This window comes from Enhydra lutris, unplaced genomic scaffold (genome assembly GCF_002288905.1).
Source record: "Enhydra lutris kenyoni isolate GAN:26980312 unplaced genomic scaffold, ASM228890v2 scaffoldscaffold52, whole genome shotgun sequence".
Lineage (NCBI taxonomy): Eukaryota > Metazoa > Chordata > Mammalia > Carnivora > Mustelidae > Enhydra > Enhydra lutris.
This window is the reverse complement of record NW_019154136.1, coordinates 3,686,487-3,703,772: the sequence shown is the minus strand read 5'-3', so window position 1 is coordinate 3,703,772 and position 17,286 is coordinate 3,686,487. Positions and strand designations below refer to the sequence as shown.

The following is a 17,286-nucleotide window of genomic DNA, read 5'->3' as shown; positions in this document are numbered from 1 at the left end:
TTGCCTCAGAGTTCAAATAAGTGATTTTTAAGAATTCTTTTTTCCCTTTTATGGAACATGAGTATGCCATTACTTTATTGATCCCATTGACTGCCTAAGATTTAGAAAGCCCGTTTTTAAAATTCAAGAATGGAGGTAAAATAATATAAGCTTGTGAGTCTGGAATTGGTATCCTGGCTATGGCCATGCCCCAGAGCCCAGCGCGGAAGGGTAAGCGGGACAGAGCTGTAGTGCGGCTCATGCTGCGGTTCTTTCCAGCTCGGCAGTCTTCGTATTCCAGCTCGGCCATTTTGCTTCATGGTCTCATGGCCAGTGTGCAAGTATCAGGTTTTGAACATTTAAATGATAAGGCTTAGTAAGCTTTTCAAAATCCTTGTGACTAAGTTTGTTAAATCACTGATTTCAAGTAGAATTCAAGTGATTTATCCCCAAGCCAGGTGAATTCTTTCCCTTGGTAGATTTTCCTATTGGGGAACCAGTGAGATTTTATAAAGGAATCTAATTCTTGAAAGCAGAACAACACTGGAGGAGAGAGTACATGGTCAGGCCGATGCAGAGTTCTAGAGTTCTCTAGGCAAAGAGCTGGCCCTGTTGCTTGGGCCAAACCTTGAGCGCTTCACCGTGAATTCTCCCTCCACTGCGCTACGCTCCCTTCTCCTGCCCTTGCTGTGGAGGACTCACGAGACGCTTTTTTGCACCTCGTGTAGATGCAGGGAGCGCGGCGAGGCAGTTTGAAGCGGATGGCCTCCATCCCGCGGGTGACATGCCTCACGCGGATGCTGCCGGGGCCGCCAGACTTGTGTCCTGTCACTACCCAAGTAAGTTTTCCTCTGTTTTAACGAACAAAGTAGATTAACGAATTAGTGGTGCTGAATCTTACTATGTTTTCTTTTCTTCCATGCCTTAAAAAAAGTAGGACAAGCAAAACCTTGATATATTTCAGTCCGCAGAAAAGCTGCTGACATTGCAGGGAAACTGGCCATGAGGTTTGTCTTGCTGGACTCACCCTGTCTTTCCTCTTGCCTCCTCCAGCTGACCCACTCCCTCCCCATCATGGAAGAAAGGCCTAGTGGGGAGCTTGGGGCTTTGCTCCAGGGCTCAGCCAACAGCCAGGTCCTTTTCTCCTTGGACCGAAGTGTTGAAGCTTCAGAGTTGAAAGGAAATGCCTCAAATAAAACTGGCTACTGGTCCTTTCCAAACACGGGGAGATCATCCTCCCTAAGATCTCTGCAGAGCCTGTTAAAACCAGTTTCTTGGTTTGAGACACGGCTGGGAATGTGAGCAGTCGCTGACGGAGGCATGAGACTTGGAAAGGGTTAATTTTTGCCAATTCCAGAGTAAACGATGCTAGAGATTCATTGAGCCTTTTCTCTTCTGGGAACTTTCCTCATGGCTGGGCAGACAGCAGTGTACCAGCCCAGGCCCCTGCTTCCTGGAGCTTCTAGTAGGAGAGTCGGGCATTCATCAGGCCATCGAGGACCACCTGTGGGATAGATACTGATAGGGACCATGGCACCTGAGAGCAGGTCTAATGGGCAGGCATTTGGCCAAGATCTGAGTGAGTAGGGAAGAAAAACGTAATAGTATAAGGGAAAGCAACTGAGCAGACAGGTGTTTTGTTTCTGACACACAACATAGATGATAGTAAATGGCTTTTAAAATGACTGTAAAATAGTGTGGTTATGTTGCAGTCATTGATAAAGTCTCTTACATTGTTGTTTGACTTCTTTATCTGGGGTGCACAGGGAGCTGGAAAGGCCCCAGGCTCCATGCCTTTGTACCAGTGGGAATGCTTCTTTTCTTTGTTCTTAAGGTCCGGGGCAGTTTCATTGTGCCTGGGCAGCTACAAAGTGCACCTCCCAGGGAATAAGCAGCCCTTTTCATCTGTTTAAATTACCTCGCAAACAGCATTCTCATTCTGGGGTTGCTGCTCCATGTGAAAGTCTGGCACATCAGAGAGTAACCCTCGTTCCCCCAGCGGGCAGGAGGCTGTGTCGCTGCTTAGAGAAGTGGTCGGCGCCTTCTCCGCTCTTAGAATTTCATGACCAGGATTAAGCGAGTATTGTTGATCCTCTCTTATTAGTAAAACTAACTTTTTGGTAGTGACTTAGGACAGGGCATGGCTGTGAGGTTTGAAGTCCCATGGTGAACCTGTGCACTTACCGTTTCTTAGCATGGCTGGGGAAGGTTGAGGTTAGAGGCCAGGGCTGGAGGAGGTCAGCACAGTCATCCGTGGACTTGAGGTTGAATTCAGCATGTGAGGCATGGGGACCTGTGTTGCAAACTGAGGGAACAAACTATGAAAATATGGTCCTTGGCTGGAAGGAATACAAATAGAGAAGACAGATGCCGGTGGGTTGTGACAAGGCAGGCACAAAGTACGTGTGAATGTGGTGCTGGAGGAGCCAGTTGTGACTTTGGGAGTAAGGAGGACCTCACCCACGAGGTGGCATTTAAGTGGTGGCTTGCATAGCAGGTAAGGTTGTGGGGGAGGGAGGGAGCACCTCAGGTTAAGGAGGTCGTGAAAGCAAGGGCGTGGCGCGAGGCCAGTGCGGCTGTACTCAGCGGACAGTGGGCGTGCTGCTCTGTGGATGGCAGGTATTGAATGTGAAGCTTACGGTGATAGAGGAAGTCTGGAAAGAAGAAGGTAGATTGTCAGCCTGAACCACTATGGGTTTGGATTCCCGCAGAGCAGAGAGTGTGCGGAGCAGACCCAGGAAGTGACGCACACTCACAATGGTGAAGGTGGGTTGCCTGCAGGCAGAGACCAGTGTCATGGAGAGCACTAACTTGGTGGTGGCAGCGCCCCGGTAAATGGTGTCAACGCCCCTCAGTGCAGCGGGAGGAAGGGCCTGTGAGCCCTGCTGGCCGAGTGGACATAGCACGGGAAGAGCATGGTGAAAGAAGCATGCTCTGTGATTAAGGAATCCTCCGCAGGAATGAGAAGTCCAGGAAGGAAGCCAGGGCTGTGGGATCTCCAAGTGTTGATGGCAGGAAGCCTGTTAGAAGCCAGGGCGTGAGGAAACAGAGAGGTCGGGACTAGAGAAGGAGGTGTGGGAGGGGTTGGGGATCAGCCTGGAGGAGGTGGCAGTGAGCTGGCTCTGGTGGGGGGGTGGGTAGAACATGGTGGCGGCGTCCTCTCTGGGGCAGGAGAGATGGGATGCCTGCATGGGAGTGAGGGGAAGAGGTGGGAAAGTGCTGTGTAAGTGAGGAGGGGCTATTGGCTAACTCTGAGTTCTCAAGCTGGGGACAGGCTCCAAACCAGATGTATGGCATGCCTTGGGAAGGGTGGAAGTGAGTAAAGAGCATAAGAAGCTGTGATGGGGCAGGGGTGGTGGGGGTGATGTGGGAGGCATTTAGAGTCCTCATCTGAAGGGTGACCGGTCTTCATCTTAGCAAAGTAAAATGCAGGTGTGGGGCTAGGAGTGGGTTTGGGGGCTTGAAGATGGAACAGGCCAGGAGTCCATGAGAAACCACGCAGAGTCTTCCTGAGCCTTGGCAAGGGCCCTTGCAAAGCAGCCGTGTGTATAGTTGAAAAATCCGATGCTGTAAACTACGTACCCTTTTTTCTGTCCCATTAGGCATGGATCAGAAACAAATGGGAGAACAGAAGGAAGAAGAAAACATGTGGGAAGAGCACATGAGAGCATGCAGGCAGAGAGAAGAGAGAAGGCAGAGTGAGCGGCAAGAGGCTTTAGAAAGGGAACGAAGAGAACTAGAAACCCTGGATCAAGAGCGGGTAATGCTAAGTACACACAAATTCTCTCTGCTGCTTTTCCTCTGGTGCGCCTCCTGTAAGTACTTCGCTCCCAGGGACATGAGTCCTTGCTGTGTCCCGAAGTCATAGAGTGGCAGGTGGTTTGGTTCGGGATTTCTTCTACCATACATTATTACAGTGTTACTATGTTCCCTACACAGTACTCCAGATTGCTGGGACTTACACTTCTTATGACTGGAAGTTTGTACCTCTTAATCCCCTTTATCTATTCCCCACCCCCTACCCCCCTCCTCCCTGGCAAACACCAGTTTGTTGTCTGTATTTGAGTTTGGGTGTTTTGGGTTTGTTGTTTCTTTGTTCATTTGTTTTGTTCTCTAGATTCCACACATAAGTGAAATCACATGGTATTTGTCTGTGTCTGACTTATTTCACGCAGTGTAATAGTCTCTGGGTCCATCGTGTTGTCACAGATGGCAGGACCCCATCCTTTTCCTTTCTGTGGCTGAGCACTGGTTCATCGTGTGCACAGCCCCTCTCCACCCCCTCCCCCATGCGCGGACACTCGGGCTACTTCCCTCTCTTGGCCATTGTGACTAATGCTGCAGTAGACATCGGGGTGCGTGTATCATTTCAGATGACTGTTTTCATTTTCTTTGGGTAAATATCCAGTAGTGGAATTACTGGATCATAGGGTAATTCTGTCTTTAATATTTTGAGGAACCTCCATACTGTTTCCGCAGCGGCTGCACTGTTGGCATGCCCACCAGCCGGGCACAGGGTTCCTCTTTTCTCCACATCCTCACCAACAGTTGCTGTCGATTGTCTCTTTGGCTTTAGCCGTTCTGACGGGTGAGGTGAGCGCTCACTGTGGTTTGGATTTGCTTGTCCCTGATGATGAGTGACGCTGGGCATCTCTTCATGTGTCAGTTGGCCGTCTGGATGTCGTCTTTGGAGAAACGTCTATTCAGGCCTTCTGCCCGCTTTTAATTGGATCGTTTGGGTTTTTTGGTGTTGTGTAAGTTCTTTATATATTTTGGGTATTAACCCCTCATTGCATATGTCGTTTGCAGATATCTTCTCCCATTCAGTTTGTTTGTTTTCGTTCTGTTGATGGTTTCCTTCACTGTGCTGAAGCTTTTTATCTTGGTGTGGTCCCAGTAGGTTTTTGTTTGTGTTTGGTTTTTGTTGCTGTTGTTTGGTGGGGGGGTTTCCTTTGCTTTTGTTGCCCTTGCCTCAGAAGACGTATCTAGAAAGATGTTGCTCAGGCCAGTGTCAGAGAAGTTACTGCTGGTGCTCTTGTAGGATTTCTGTGGTGTCAGGTTGTACATTTAGGTCTTTCATCCATTTTGAGCTTATTTTTGTTTAAGAAAGTGGCCCAGTTTTCCCAGCATCACTTACTGAAGACACTGTCTTTTCCCTGTTGTATATTCTTGCCTCCTTTGTTGTAGTCAGTCGACCATACAAGCATGGGTGTACTTCTGGGCTCTCTATTCTGTTCCAGGGATCTGTGTGTCTGTTTTTGTGCCAGTACCATACTGTTTGGATTACTATAGCTTTGGTCGTATATCTTGAAATCTGGCATTGAGATACCTCCAGCTTTGTTCTTTTTCAAGATGGCTTTGGCCATTTGGGTCTTTTGAGGTTCCATACAAATTTTAGTTATTACTAAGTTTAGTATTAAAAGCCGGTGGTAGGGGCGCCTGGGTGGCTCAGTGGGTTAAAGCCTCTGCCTTCGGCTCAGGTCATGAACTCAGGGTCCTGGGATCGAGCCCCGCATCGGGCTCTCTGCTCAACAGGGAGCCTGCTTCCCCCCTCTCTCTCTGCCTGCCTCTCTGCCTACTTGTGATCTCTGTCAAATAAATAAATAAAATCTTTTAAATAAAATAAAATAAAATAAAAGCCGGTGGTAGGCATCCCGGTCTTCTTTGCTTAAGAGCACTGAGAAAGCCTGTGGGTAACATAGACCTTTGGAGTTCAGCAGCAACGGGGAGGTTTTGCAAGCTCATTCTCCTGCATTCTTATCTGGTCCTGGAAATAAGCCGTAAAGAAGGTGGGCTTGGCTTTGCTCTAGGTCTTTCCTTTTTAAATGGGTTTTAAAGAAGACATTCAACGTCAGCTAGCTGGAACTAGGGTAACCCTGCGGAGGTGACTGCTGGTCAGCAGTGGCTTTCAGGGGCACCCCTGCTCTCCTCCTTCCTCTGGTTCTCTTCTGGCCTTCTCGGTCCTGCTTCTGGTCCCAGGCACATGGGTTACTCTGGCCACTTGACATACCTGCTGAGTCTTACCAGAATTTATCTTCCCTATGGATGTTCCTTGGACTCCTGGTGCATCTGGCATAAAGCACAGGACACTTGAGGTGACTTAATGCCTTCCTTCAGTGAGATGACCTGTTTGTCCCCCTTTGATAGCAATGACTTCAACTAAAAAACCAGTTCTTTGGCATGCAGGTTGTACTTACAGGACCAAGATTATATTACTGTGCCCTTTTAAACACTTATAGGTTGTTTTAATGTGTTTGTGTATTTCCTGTGTTGGCACCTGTAATTCCACAGAGGATGATTGAAGAGTCCTTGGAGATTGAAATGGAAAAAGAAATCAGTGTTGAGGAAATGAAAGGTCAATCCGTTTGTGGTGAAAATCCTTTGGAGAAATACATGAAGATTATTCAGCAGGATCAAGACCAGGAGACGGCAGAAAAGGTGCTGATGCTGCGGACTGGCCTTCTGTGGAGGGGGCTGCCAAGATGCTTTGGTTTGTTTCAAAACTGTAGGACCCAGATCTGCCTTCTCTATTGGAGCCAAAAAGGTGGAAGCATAGAAAATCCACAGTTCAGATAGAGCCCTGAGTCTTTTTGATACATGAGACTCTTGACAAAATTTCCTCGCTTTGCTTGGGTGAAGATTGAAGAGGTTTTGATTTGTCATACTTTATAAAAGTTTAGGATGTCTATCATTTTAAGAACAAGAAAGAACATAATGAAGGTCTGTTCGTGAACAATGAATGTCTGAGTACTGTCGGAAGCCCTGGTGTTTTACTTCCATCTCACCGTGGGTGTGGAGAATGGGCACCAGATAGGGGTTTTTTTGGGTTTTTTTTGTTTTTTTTTTTTTTTATGTGCTTGCTGAATTTCATGTTTAAAAGTCACCTCTTTCTTAGACTTTTGAATTGCATCTATATCTCAGATTAGTCCTGAGAGAAATCAGAGTGTTGAATAAGATTGATACATAGTAATTTCAGAATTTTTTTTCCCTTTGTGTCAGAGTTCAAAGAAAGTTGGCAGAGAAGCCTCAGAAGTGGACACGCTGCCATCTAGCGACAAAGAAGAAAGGTATGGTTTCCTCAGTGGGGTGTTCCTACACAAACCATTACGTTGCCGGTGTGTCGGCCAAGGGGAACGTTCAGATATTTGAGTCTCCCTGTGAGAAATTAGTGAAACAATCAAAATTAAGGACTTCAAAAAGATAAATCTGTTTAATTTTTTAATTTGTAAAATGGCTTCTGAGAAAATTTTAAACGAGGATGGAAACCCTACAGAGAAAAAATGCGAACATTATAAGGATCCCTGAATAAACTCGACAAGAATTTAATAAATTAAAATTGTTTTTATCTTTCCCTAATTTAGTTTCACGGGATTTTCTCACGAAGAAACAGATGACTTTTGGTAACCATGTTTGCTGTCCAGCATCTTACCCATATAACTAAAGGCCTATGAATTCTTTGTAACAAGACAAAATTCTCAATAAAAATTTTATGTGTAACCCTGTATGATTCTGTTTTTCATAATTTTGTTTGGTTTCATGGTATATTAACCAGAAATCATCTAGTCAAGTAACACCTCTTAAGAATTTTTCCTTTCAGGCTTTGCATGACCCTAGAATGGGGTTTTTTTTCCTCCCCATTTTTGTCATAGCTTATATTTATTTGAAAACCTCTTGGTCAAGTTCCAGGCCTATATTTTGGAAGTTTCAGCTGTGTTCCTTTCCTCTCCAGAGTTGGGCTACCCACTGTCAACTAGGAGTTTCATCTTCCCCAACACTCTCCGTCTCATCTGTCCCTGAAAATAAGGACACGGATCTTTCCATCCCAGGTGTTAGAAATAATACAGTATCACCTCTGGTCTTTACTTCTCACATCTTTTTCTTGAGAATGAACACAACCCCTTCTTAGATGATGATAAAAAAGTAACATTTACTGAGCACTTTTTGTGTATCAGGTACAATTTTAAACCTTTATATTGTATTAACTCACTTAATTCTTATATCATCCATATAAAGCATGTGTATTCTGACCACCCACATTTTACAGATGATGAAACACAAGGCACAAGGAGTTTCGTAGCTCCTTTGGGGTCTCACAGCCATCAGGTAGCAGAGCCAGGATGTATACACCCCTCCCCCTGCTTGTGCACATGCTCTCTCGCAAATAAACAATCTTAAAAAAAGTTCAGTTCCTTTGCCCATTTTTTTAATTGCGTTGTGTTTTGCTATTAAGTCATATGAGTGCTTTCTATATTTTGGATATTAACCGTTTATCAGATACATAGTTTGCAAATACTTTCTTCCACTTGGACAGGTTGCTTTTTCACTTTGTTGATGGTGCCCTTTGTTGTACAGAAGATTTTTAATTTGATGTTTTGTTTTGTCTTGTTTTGAAGAGTTTGAGAAGAACTGGAGTTGATTCTTTAGGAAGTGTTTAGTAGGATTCACCAGTGAACCCATCTGGTCCGGGCTTTTCTGTGGGGGAGAGTTTTGATCACTGATTTGATCTCCTTACTACTAATTGGCCTCTTCAGATTTTCTTTTCTGTGTGTGAGTGTGTGTGTGTACAGATTTTATTCATCTGAGAGAGAGCATGAGCGTGAGCTGCAGGGGGCGTGGCGGGGGGGTAGGGCAGAGGGAGAGGCAGACTTCCTGCCAAGCAGGGAGCTGGACCTGGGCCTCTATCCCAGGACCCCAGGATCATGACCTGAGCTGAAGGTAGACGCTTAACCGACTGAGCCACTCAGAAGTCCTGGTCTCCTCAGACTTTTCTTTCATGGTTCAGTTTTGGTAAGTTATAGGTTTGTAGGAATTTATCCATTTCTGCTAGGTCATCTAGTTTGTTGGCGTATAATTGCTCATAATAATACTTGTGTGGTATCGGTTGTAATGTTTTCTATCATTTGTACTTTTAGTTGAGTCCTCTTCCCCCCCCCCCCCGGTTAATGTAGCCCAAGGTTTTGTTTATCTTTTAAAAAAAACCAAGCTGTTAGTTCCATTGATCTTTTCTGCTGTTTTTTTAGTCTCTAGTTCATTTATTTCTGCTCTGATCTTTGTATTTCCTTCCTTCTGCTAGTTTTGGGCTTAGTTTTTCTTTTTGTAGTTCCTTGAGGTTTTTTTTTTTTTTCCCTAAAGATTTTATTTATGTATTTGACTGACAGAAATCACAAGTAGACAGAGAGGCAGGCAGAGAGAGGGGGAAGCAGGCTCCCTGCTGAGCAGAGAGCCTGATGTGGGGCTCGATCCCAGGACCCTGAGATCATGACCTGAGCAGAAGGCAGAGGCTTTAATCCACTGAGCCACCCAGGCGGTCTTTCTTGTTTCTTAGTGTTGGTATTTACTGCTGTCAACTTCTTTCTTAGAAGAGCATTAGCGGCATCCCATAAAGGTTGGTATGTTATATTTCCCTTTTCATTTGTCTCAAGAGATTTTTTATTTCTCTTTCTTTGACTCATTTGTTCGGCAAGAACATGTTGTTTAATTTCTATGTACTTGTGTATTTCCAGCTTTATTCTTATAATTGGTTTCTAGTTTTATACGATTGTGGTTGATATGATTTCAGTCTCCTTAAATTTCTTTACTTATTTTGTGGCCCAACCGTATGATCTATCCTGGAGAATGTTCCGTGCATGCTTGAGAAGAATGTGTAGTCTGCTCCTGTTGGATGTGTGAAAATTAATAAAGGGAAATCTTACTTAGAATGGCATTGGGAAGCCCTGTCGGGGGAGCTCTCCCCCACATGAATTTTCTGTCACAGCTTACTTCATTCCTATGCCAGAAAAAGTTCACTTGCTTGCTCCAGCAGGGGAAGGAAGATTTTCTAGCCCAGCCACAGCCTAGCCAATGAGAAACTACCACAGTTCAGACAGTAAGTAGCCATCAGCACCCTAAATTTCATTCAAAGCAGCCCCTCCCGACTTCCTCGTTTTTCTCCTTTGTGCTGCAGACTCTGCCTATGGTTTGCTTGCGTGTTCTGAATTGCCATTCCTCAGCTATTTCTGAAGAAACTCATTTTACTGGTAAAATAGCTTGCTATTTTATTTATAAAGTTCATGTTATTTGGTGCTCAGAAGTGGGATCTGAAGGAGATGAACGCCTGCGGAAGTAACAAGTAACAAGTAACCTCAGAACTGTGTGTGGTACCCACTCGAGCCCTCGGTGCTCCCTGCTTCCCTGACTCATCTTTTTTCTTTCCTTTGGGTAAATCCCCTCCCAGATTCAAACTCCCTCCCTTGGTTGAGCTGTCTGACCTTATTTGGCATCTGGTTTGGTTTTTTTGAAGGCACCCCACACCCCAACCTGGTGAGCACTCCTTGGTTCCTGTTAGCCCTCTTTTGATTCGCTGCACCTTCTTCGTAATTGACCCATCCTGGTCCAAAGGGGGAAACACGATTCCCGGTGTTTCAGAGCAGCTCTTAGAAAACAGGGTCCCTTGAAGGTAAGACACTTTAGGGAATCTAAAGGCAAGATGGGTTTGCCCTAGTCCTTGGACCAGGCTCTTGGCCTCTGTGGAAAAATAGGCAAACTTTTGGATAATTTGGAATTGTAGTGGCCATTCTCAGAAACTTTGACTTTGATAAATCCACCTTAAGGGGTACCCTTATAGAGAGAGGATCCCAACCCTCTCAGACACAATAGGGTGCATTCTTTGATAAGCAGAAGCTTCTGAACAACAAAATGATTTTAAAAAACATCTCGAAGAAGGATTCTTAACAGCATGCAAATAGAAGGCAAAGCAAACGTCGGCCATCTAAGCAGGTAACCTTTCCTTGATCTGTCTGCCCGAAACCTAGCTTGGATGCAGCCATTCTTTGAGTTTTGTACTTGAGACATGGCTAAAGTTAAGGTTAAGGTTTTTGTTTTTTTATTTTATTTTTTAAAAAAGATTTTTATTTATTTGACAGAGCACAAGCAGGGGGAGCAGGAGAGGGAGAAGCAGACTCCACTGAGCAGGGTGCCTGATGTGGGGGCTTGATCTGGGGACCCCGGAATCATGACCTGAGCTAAAAGCCGATGCCCAACCAACTGAGCCACCCAAGTGCCACTGTTTTTATTTATTTTTTTTAAACAAAAGCTCTTAAGTACTCCGTGTTTGTCTGTTTATGTAGGTCTACATATGTCTGTATTTTTCTCTTTACAGGTAATGCTGCCAAAATTAACTTGTAAAGAGCTCCATTCAGTTGGCTTAAAGAAAAACAAGCGCATATATAAATTAAGTAAACTAACCCAGATGTCTCTTGGGTTCACATGTTCCCAGATAATCAGTAAATAAAAGCTAATTTGTTGATTTAATGAACACAAACATGTCTTAGAATTATCAACATTGATTATAATGCAGACATAGAACTTTTATTCTACCTGGGTTTATTAGTCAATATTTATGCTATCTCTATTGCAAAATCTGTCAGCAAGAAAATTTGTTTAAGATGGTGGCTGGCATTGTCTAATATCTCATGAAGTTTTTGTGAGTGACCTAAACATGTGGGAACAACATGACTAGAAGAATGAAATAAGAGTTCTTAGGTGTAGTAATTATGTTTTTATGGCTTGTGTGCTTAAAAATAGCTTCCCCAGGGGGCGCCTGGGTGGCTCAGTGGGTTAAAGCCTCTGCCTTCGGCTCAGGTCATGATCTCAGGGTCCTGGGATCGAGCCCCGCATCAGGCTCTCTGCTCGGCAAGGAGCCTGCTTCATCTTCTCTCTCTCTCTCTGCCTGCCTCTCTGTCTACTTGTGATCTCTGTATGTTAAATAAATAAATAAAATCTTTAAAAAAAAAATAGCTTCCCCAGATCTTTTTGGGTACTCTAAATTTGAGAGTTTTGCTGAGTTAAGTTAAATGATGGAATTTCTTTAGGTATCTGGGTAATTTTTTTTTTTTTTTTTTGACAGAGAGATCACAAGTAGGCAGAGAGGCAGGCAGAGAGAGAGGGGGAAGCGGGCTTCCCGCTGAGCAGAGAGCCCGATGTGGGGCTCGATCCCAGGACCCTGAGATCATAACCCTGGCCGAAGGCAGAGGCTTAACCTACTGAGCCACCCAGGTGCCCCTGGGTAACTTTTTAAACAAGGTAAAATACTAAAGCAGTAATGAACATAGATGATCCACTTTTGGCTTCTTATTACAGAGAAACTAAAGGTATTTGAGTCTATTAGTAAACACACTTTATGCCACTCTGAGAAAGTGTTCTATGAGAAAAAACACATGGTTCTAAAAATGATAAAATATATTTATAAATTTGCTAGTCCGTAATTGCTTACATTTTCGTTTTGCTGGGAATTAAGGATTCTGAGCGTTAAGAATTCTAAATACCTGTAAAAATACAACTGCTAGAAACAATAAGCATGAAAGAAAACAACTATAAATGAAAAGCTTGCAGAGAAAGTAGGATATGTGTTTTTGGTAAAAGAAGGTATGAGGAATGGACATGTATTTTGTTGAGGAAAATGAAAATTATTTTCTCCTAAAGGAAAGCTGGCTGTTTCGGAAAGAAAAGAGCAAAGGGCAAACCGAAGTGGACAAGAAAAGTTGGAGAAGGTTTGTGGAAAAGGGATCTCAGGAAAAATATTTTATATGTAATCAAGCTAAGATTAAAATGAATTCATTTAAAAATGAGTTTTAAGGGGAGCCTGAATGGCTTAGTCGGTTAAGCATCTGCCTTTGGCTCGGGTCATGATCCCAGGGTCCTGGGATCGGGTCCCACATTGGACTCCCCCTGCTTGTGCTCTCTCTCTCTCAAATGGATAAATGGAATCTTAAAATTTAAAAAAAAGGAGTTTTAATAAATCGAAAGTATCCTGGTGTTCTGTGGTGGCTCAGTCAGTTTAGTGTTGTACTCTTGGTTTTGGCTCGGGTGCTAATCTCATGGTTTGTGAGATCGAGCCCCGTATCCATGCTCAGTGGGAGTCTGCTTGGGTATTCTCTCCCTTTGCCCATTCCCTTGCACACTTGCTCGCTCTCTTTCTCTCTCTCTCTCTCTCTCAAATAAATCTTTTGAAAAATAAAAATCAAAAGTATCCTGGTACATAGTTAACAATTTGTGGGGTTTTGACTGTTAAAAGGAAAAGCTTTCTTACATTATTGGTCTCTCTCTCTCTCTTTTTTTTTTATTTATAGTTGACATATAGTATAGTATTGGTTTCAGGAGTAGAATTTAGTGATTCTTCACTTTCATATAACACCCAGGGCTCATCCCAACCAGTGCCCTCCTTAATACCCATCACCCATTTCGCCCATCCCCTACCAACCTCCTCTCCAGCAACCCTCAGTTTGTTCTCTGCAGTTAAGGGTCTCTTAAGATTTGCCTCCTTCTCTGTTTTTTTATCTTGTTTTTCCTTCCTTTCCCTTATATTCATCTGTTGTGTTTCTTAAATGCCACATATGAGTGAAATCATATGATATTTGTCTTTCCATGATTTCGCTTAGCATGATACACTCTAGTTCCATCCATGTCATTGCACATGGCAAGATTTCATTTTTTTTAAGATTTTATTTATTTATTTGAGAGAGAGAGAAAGAGGAACAGCATGAGTGGGGAGAGGGTCAGAGGGAGAACCAGGCAGGGAGCCTGATGCGGGACACGATCCCAGAACTCCGGATTGTGACCTGAGCGGAAGGCAATTGCTTAACCAGCTGAGCCATCCAGGTGTCCCCGATTTCATTCTTCTACATTCTTCTACAATATTTCATTGTATATATACCACAATTTATTTTTTAAGGTGGAGGGGCAGGATTGCGGCAAAGGGCAAGAGAGAGAGACTCTTAAGTAGGCCCCGTACCCAGCATGGAGCCCAACACAGGGCTCCATCTCATGACCCTGAGATCATGACCTGAGCCGAAATCAAGAGTCGGATGCTCAACCAACTGAACCACCCCGGTGCCCCCATATACCACATCTTTGTTGTCCACTCATTGGTTGATAGACATTTGGGCCCGTTCCATAATTTGGCTGTAGTTGATAGTGCTGTTATAAACATTGGGGTGCATATGCCCCTCGAATCCACATTTTTTATTCTTCTGATAAATACCTGGCACAATTGCTGAGTTATAAGGTAGCTCTATTTTTAGCTTTTTGAGGAAACTCCGTACTGTTTTCCAGAGTGGCTACCAGTTTGCATTCCCACCAGCAGTGCGAAAGTGTTCACAGCCTCGCCAACATCTGTTTCCTGACTTGTTAATTTTAGCCATTCTGACGGGCGTGAGGGTGGTGTCTCATTGCGGTTTTGACTTGCATTTCCCTGGTGCCAAGTGATATGGAGCCTCCTTTCATGGGTTGTAGTCTTTTGTGTGTCTTTTTTGGAGAAACGTCTGTTCATGTCTTCTGCCCATTTTTTTAAACTGGATTATTTTATTTTTTGGGTGTTGATTTTGATGAGTTTTTGATATATTCTGGATACTAGCCCTTTATCCATTATGTCATTTGCAGATATCTTCTCCCATTCTGTTGGTTGTCTTTTGGTTTTGTTGACTGTTTCCTTGGCTGTGCAGAAGCTTTTTATCTTGATGAGGTCCCAATAGATCAGTTTTGCTTTTGTTTCCCTAGCCTCCAGAGATGTGTCTAATAAGAAGTTGCTGCAGCCGAGGTCAGAGAGATTGCTGCTTGTTTTCTCCTTTAGGATTTTGATGGTTTCCTGTCTCCCATTTAGGTCTTTGAATTTACTGTTGTGTGTGGTGTAAGAAAATGGTCCATTTTCATTCTTCTGCATGTGTCTGTCCAATTTTCCCAACACCATTTGTTGAAGAGACTTTTTTCCTTTGGACATTCTTTCCTGCTTTGTCAAAGATTAGTTGACCATAGAGTTGAGGGTCTATTTCTGGGCTCTCTGTTCTGTTCCATGGATCTATGTGTGTTTGTGCCAGTACCATCCTGTCTCGATGATTACAGCTTTGTAACAGAGCTTGAAGTCTGGGATTGTGAGGCCTCCCACTTTGCTTTTCTTTTTCAACATTAGTTGGCTATTCAGGGTCTTTTCTGGTTCCCTACAAATTTTAGGTTTGTTTGTTGTAGGTCTGTGAAAAACGCTGGTGTTCTTTTAATCAGGATTGTGTTGAAAGTGTAGATTGCTGGGGGTAGTATAGACATCTTAACAAAATTTGTTCTTCCAATTCATGAGTATGGAATGCTTTTCATCTCTTTGTATCATCCAGTTTATTTCATAAGTGTTCTATAGTTTTCAGTGTACAGGTCTTTCACCTCTTTTGTTAGGTTTATTCCGAGGTATGTTATGGTTTTTGGTACAATTGTAAATGGGATTGATTCCTTGATTTCTCTTTCTGCTACTTCATTATTGTTGTATAGAAATGGAACAGATCTGCCCATTGATTTTATATCCTGTGACTTTACTGAATTCATATATGAGTTCTAGCAATTTTTTTTAATGGAGTCTTTGGGGTTTTCTGCATAGAATATCATGTCATCTGTGAAGAGTGAAAGTTTGACTTCTTTCTTGACTGTTTGCATGCCTTTTTCTTTTTTCTGTTGACTGATTGCTGAGATTAGGACTTCCAGCACCATGCTGAACAACTGTGGTACGTTATCCATCTGTTCTTTTTTTTTTTTTTAAAGATTATATTTTATTTATTTATTTGACAGAGAGAGAGAGATCACAAGTAGGCAGAGAGGCAGGCAGAGAGAGAGGGGGAAGCAGGCTCCCTGCTGAACACAGAGCCCGATGGCGGGGCTTGATCTCAGGACCCTGGGATCATGACCCGAGCCGAAGGCAGAGGCTTTAACCCACTGAGCCACCCAGGCGCCCTTGATCTGTTCTTAATAAGAAATTTTAAAACAAAGTTTCTTTGCTTTTAATTCAATCTGCCTAGGAAACAAAGGTTCTGTGTTTTATCTTTTTTTTTTTTTTTCATTTCTGGAAGTCACTTGACTTTTTTATTTATTATTATTTTTTTGACAATTTCTTCCCAAATTTTTATTTAAATTCTAGTTAGTTAACATATAATGTGAAAATGGCTTCAGGAGTAGAATTCAATGATTCATCACTTAATATATTCACAGCCAGTGCTCATCATCATAGGTGCCCTCCCTAGCACCCATCACCCATCTAGCCCATCTCTCACCCTCTGTTTTATCTTGATCAGATCGTTGATTACTTAGAAAAGCTGAGTGTTCTCTATTAAAAAAGAGTTACAATTTTTGCAGCTGTGTGATCTATATTTATACTTGGAATCTTTTTGTCAGTTTAGGTAAGTAGATAATTAAGTATTGTTTTTTAATTTTCTGTAGCCCTGTTGTTACCCAAGTGTCCAAACCTTTTGTTATTCTTGACAAACTTCTCAAAATTAAAATTTTTAATGAAAATTTTTTGGTCTCAAACTCATGATAAGAATTTCTAGTGGGTCCCTGGAACATCTCAAAATGTTCTCTGTTTATAAAAACGGATCTTACACTAACTAGGCTTATTTGATATGTTAAATTACATGGAAAGCATTGTCTAATTAGGAATACTAAGAGTTCTTTAGTTTGTGTTTGTATGGTTGTGTGTTAATATGCGTGTTCCAAAGATTACATGAAACTTAAAAATTCTGGTATGTCCTGGTACAGTGTTATCCATCATTATTTTAAAATGTATGTCACGATAAAGAAGATATGGAGTGTACACACACAAACACACACACACACACACAGAATAGAATATTAGTCATCAAAAAATGAAATCTTGCCATTTACAACAATGTGGATGGAACTAGAGGGTATTATACTAAGTGAAATAAGTCAATGAGAAGAAGACAGTTATACAATTTCACTCATGGAATTTAAGAAACAAAACAGAGGATTATAGGGGAAGGGAGGGAAAAATAAAGACATAGAGAAGGTAGAAAAAACATAAGAGATTCTTAACCATAGGAAACAAACTGAGGGTTACTGGAGGGGAGAGGGGGAGGGTTGGGGTAACTGGGGGTTGGGCATTAGGAAGGGCCCTTGATGGAATGAGCACTGGGTGTTCTGTACAACTGATGAATCGCTGAACTCCACCTCTGAAACTAGTAATATACTGTATGTTAATTAATTGAATTTTTAAAAAAATAGTAACTGATTTGTCAAATGCATTAATACTAGCATTAATAGTGACTAATTTGTCAAAAGCTTTAATAACTAGTTAAAATAAATGTATGTCACAGAATGAAGCAAATGTACTTGTCAGTTGCATCACTGGTCTCTTTGGTGTGTGTATGTGAGCTCTTACAGATCTTCAGTTGTGGCCATTTTTAAGTCTTTTGTCCTTTACAGTTGTTGTTTTAATCTGATGCTTTTATGACACATTTCTACAAAAGTGTTTCATCTTCAAAGAGATTCAGGACAAAG

The 17,286-nt window shown here is 42.7% G+C and overlaps 1 protein-coding gene across 3 annotated transcripts in view; it reads left to right on the top strand.

Annotated features, from left to right (window-relative positions):
- Positions 1-7,483, top strand: part of LOC111157093 (OFD1, centriole and centriolar satellite protein) — a 48,482-nt gene extending 40,999 nt beyond the window's left edge. For 2 of the 3 annotated variants that reach the window (XM_022518326.1, XM_022518327.1), the window contains 5 exons: positions 708-818; positions 3,582-3,739; positions 6,271-6,417; positions 6,979-7,046; positions 7,341-7,479. In XM_022518326.1, the coding sequence (XP_022374034.1) occupies positions 708-818; positions 3,582-3,739; positions 6,271-6,417; positions 6,979-7,046; positions 7,341-7,383 (527 nt within the window). In that variant the 3' untranslated portion in view covers positions 7,384-7,479. Of the gene's footprint in view, positions 1-707; positions 819-3,581; positions 3,740-6,270; positions 6,418-6,978; positions 7,047-7,340 lie in introns of all 3 variants that reach the window. The other variant, XM_022518325.1, reaches the window with a different exon arrangement.
- The last annotated feature ends 9,803 nt before the right edge of the window (positions 7,484-17,286 follow it).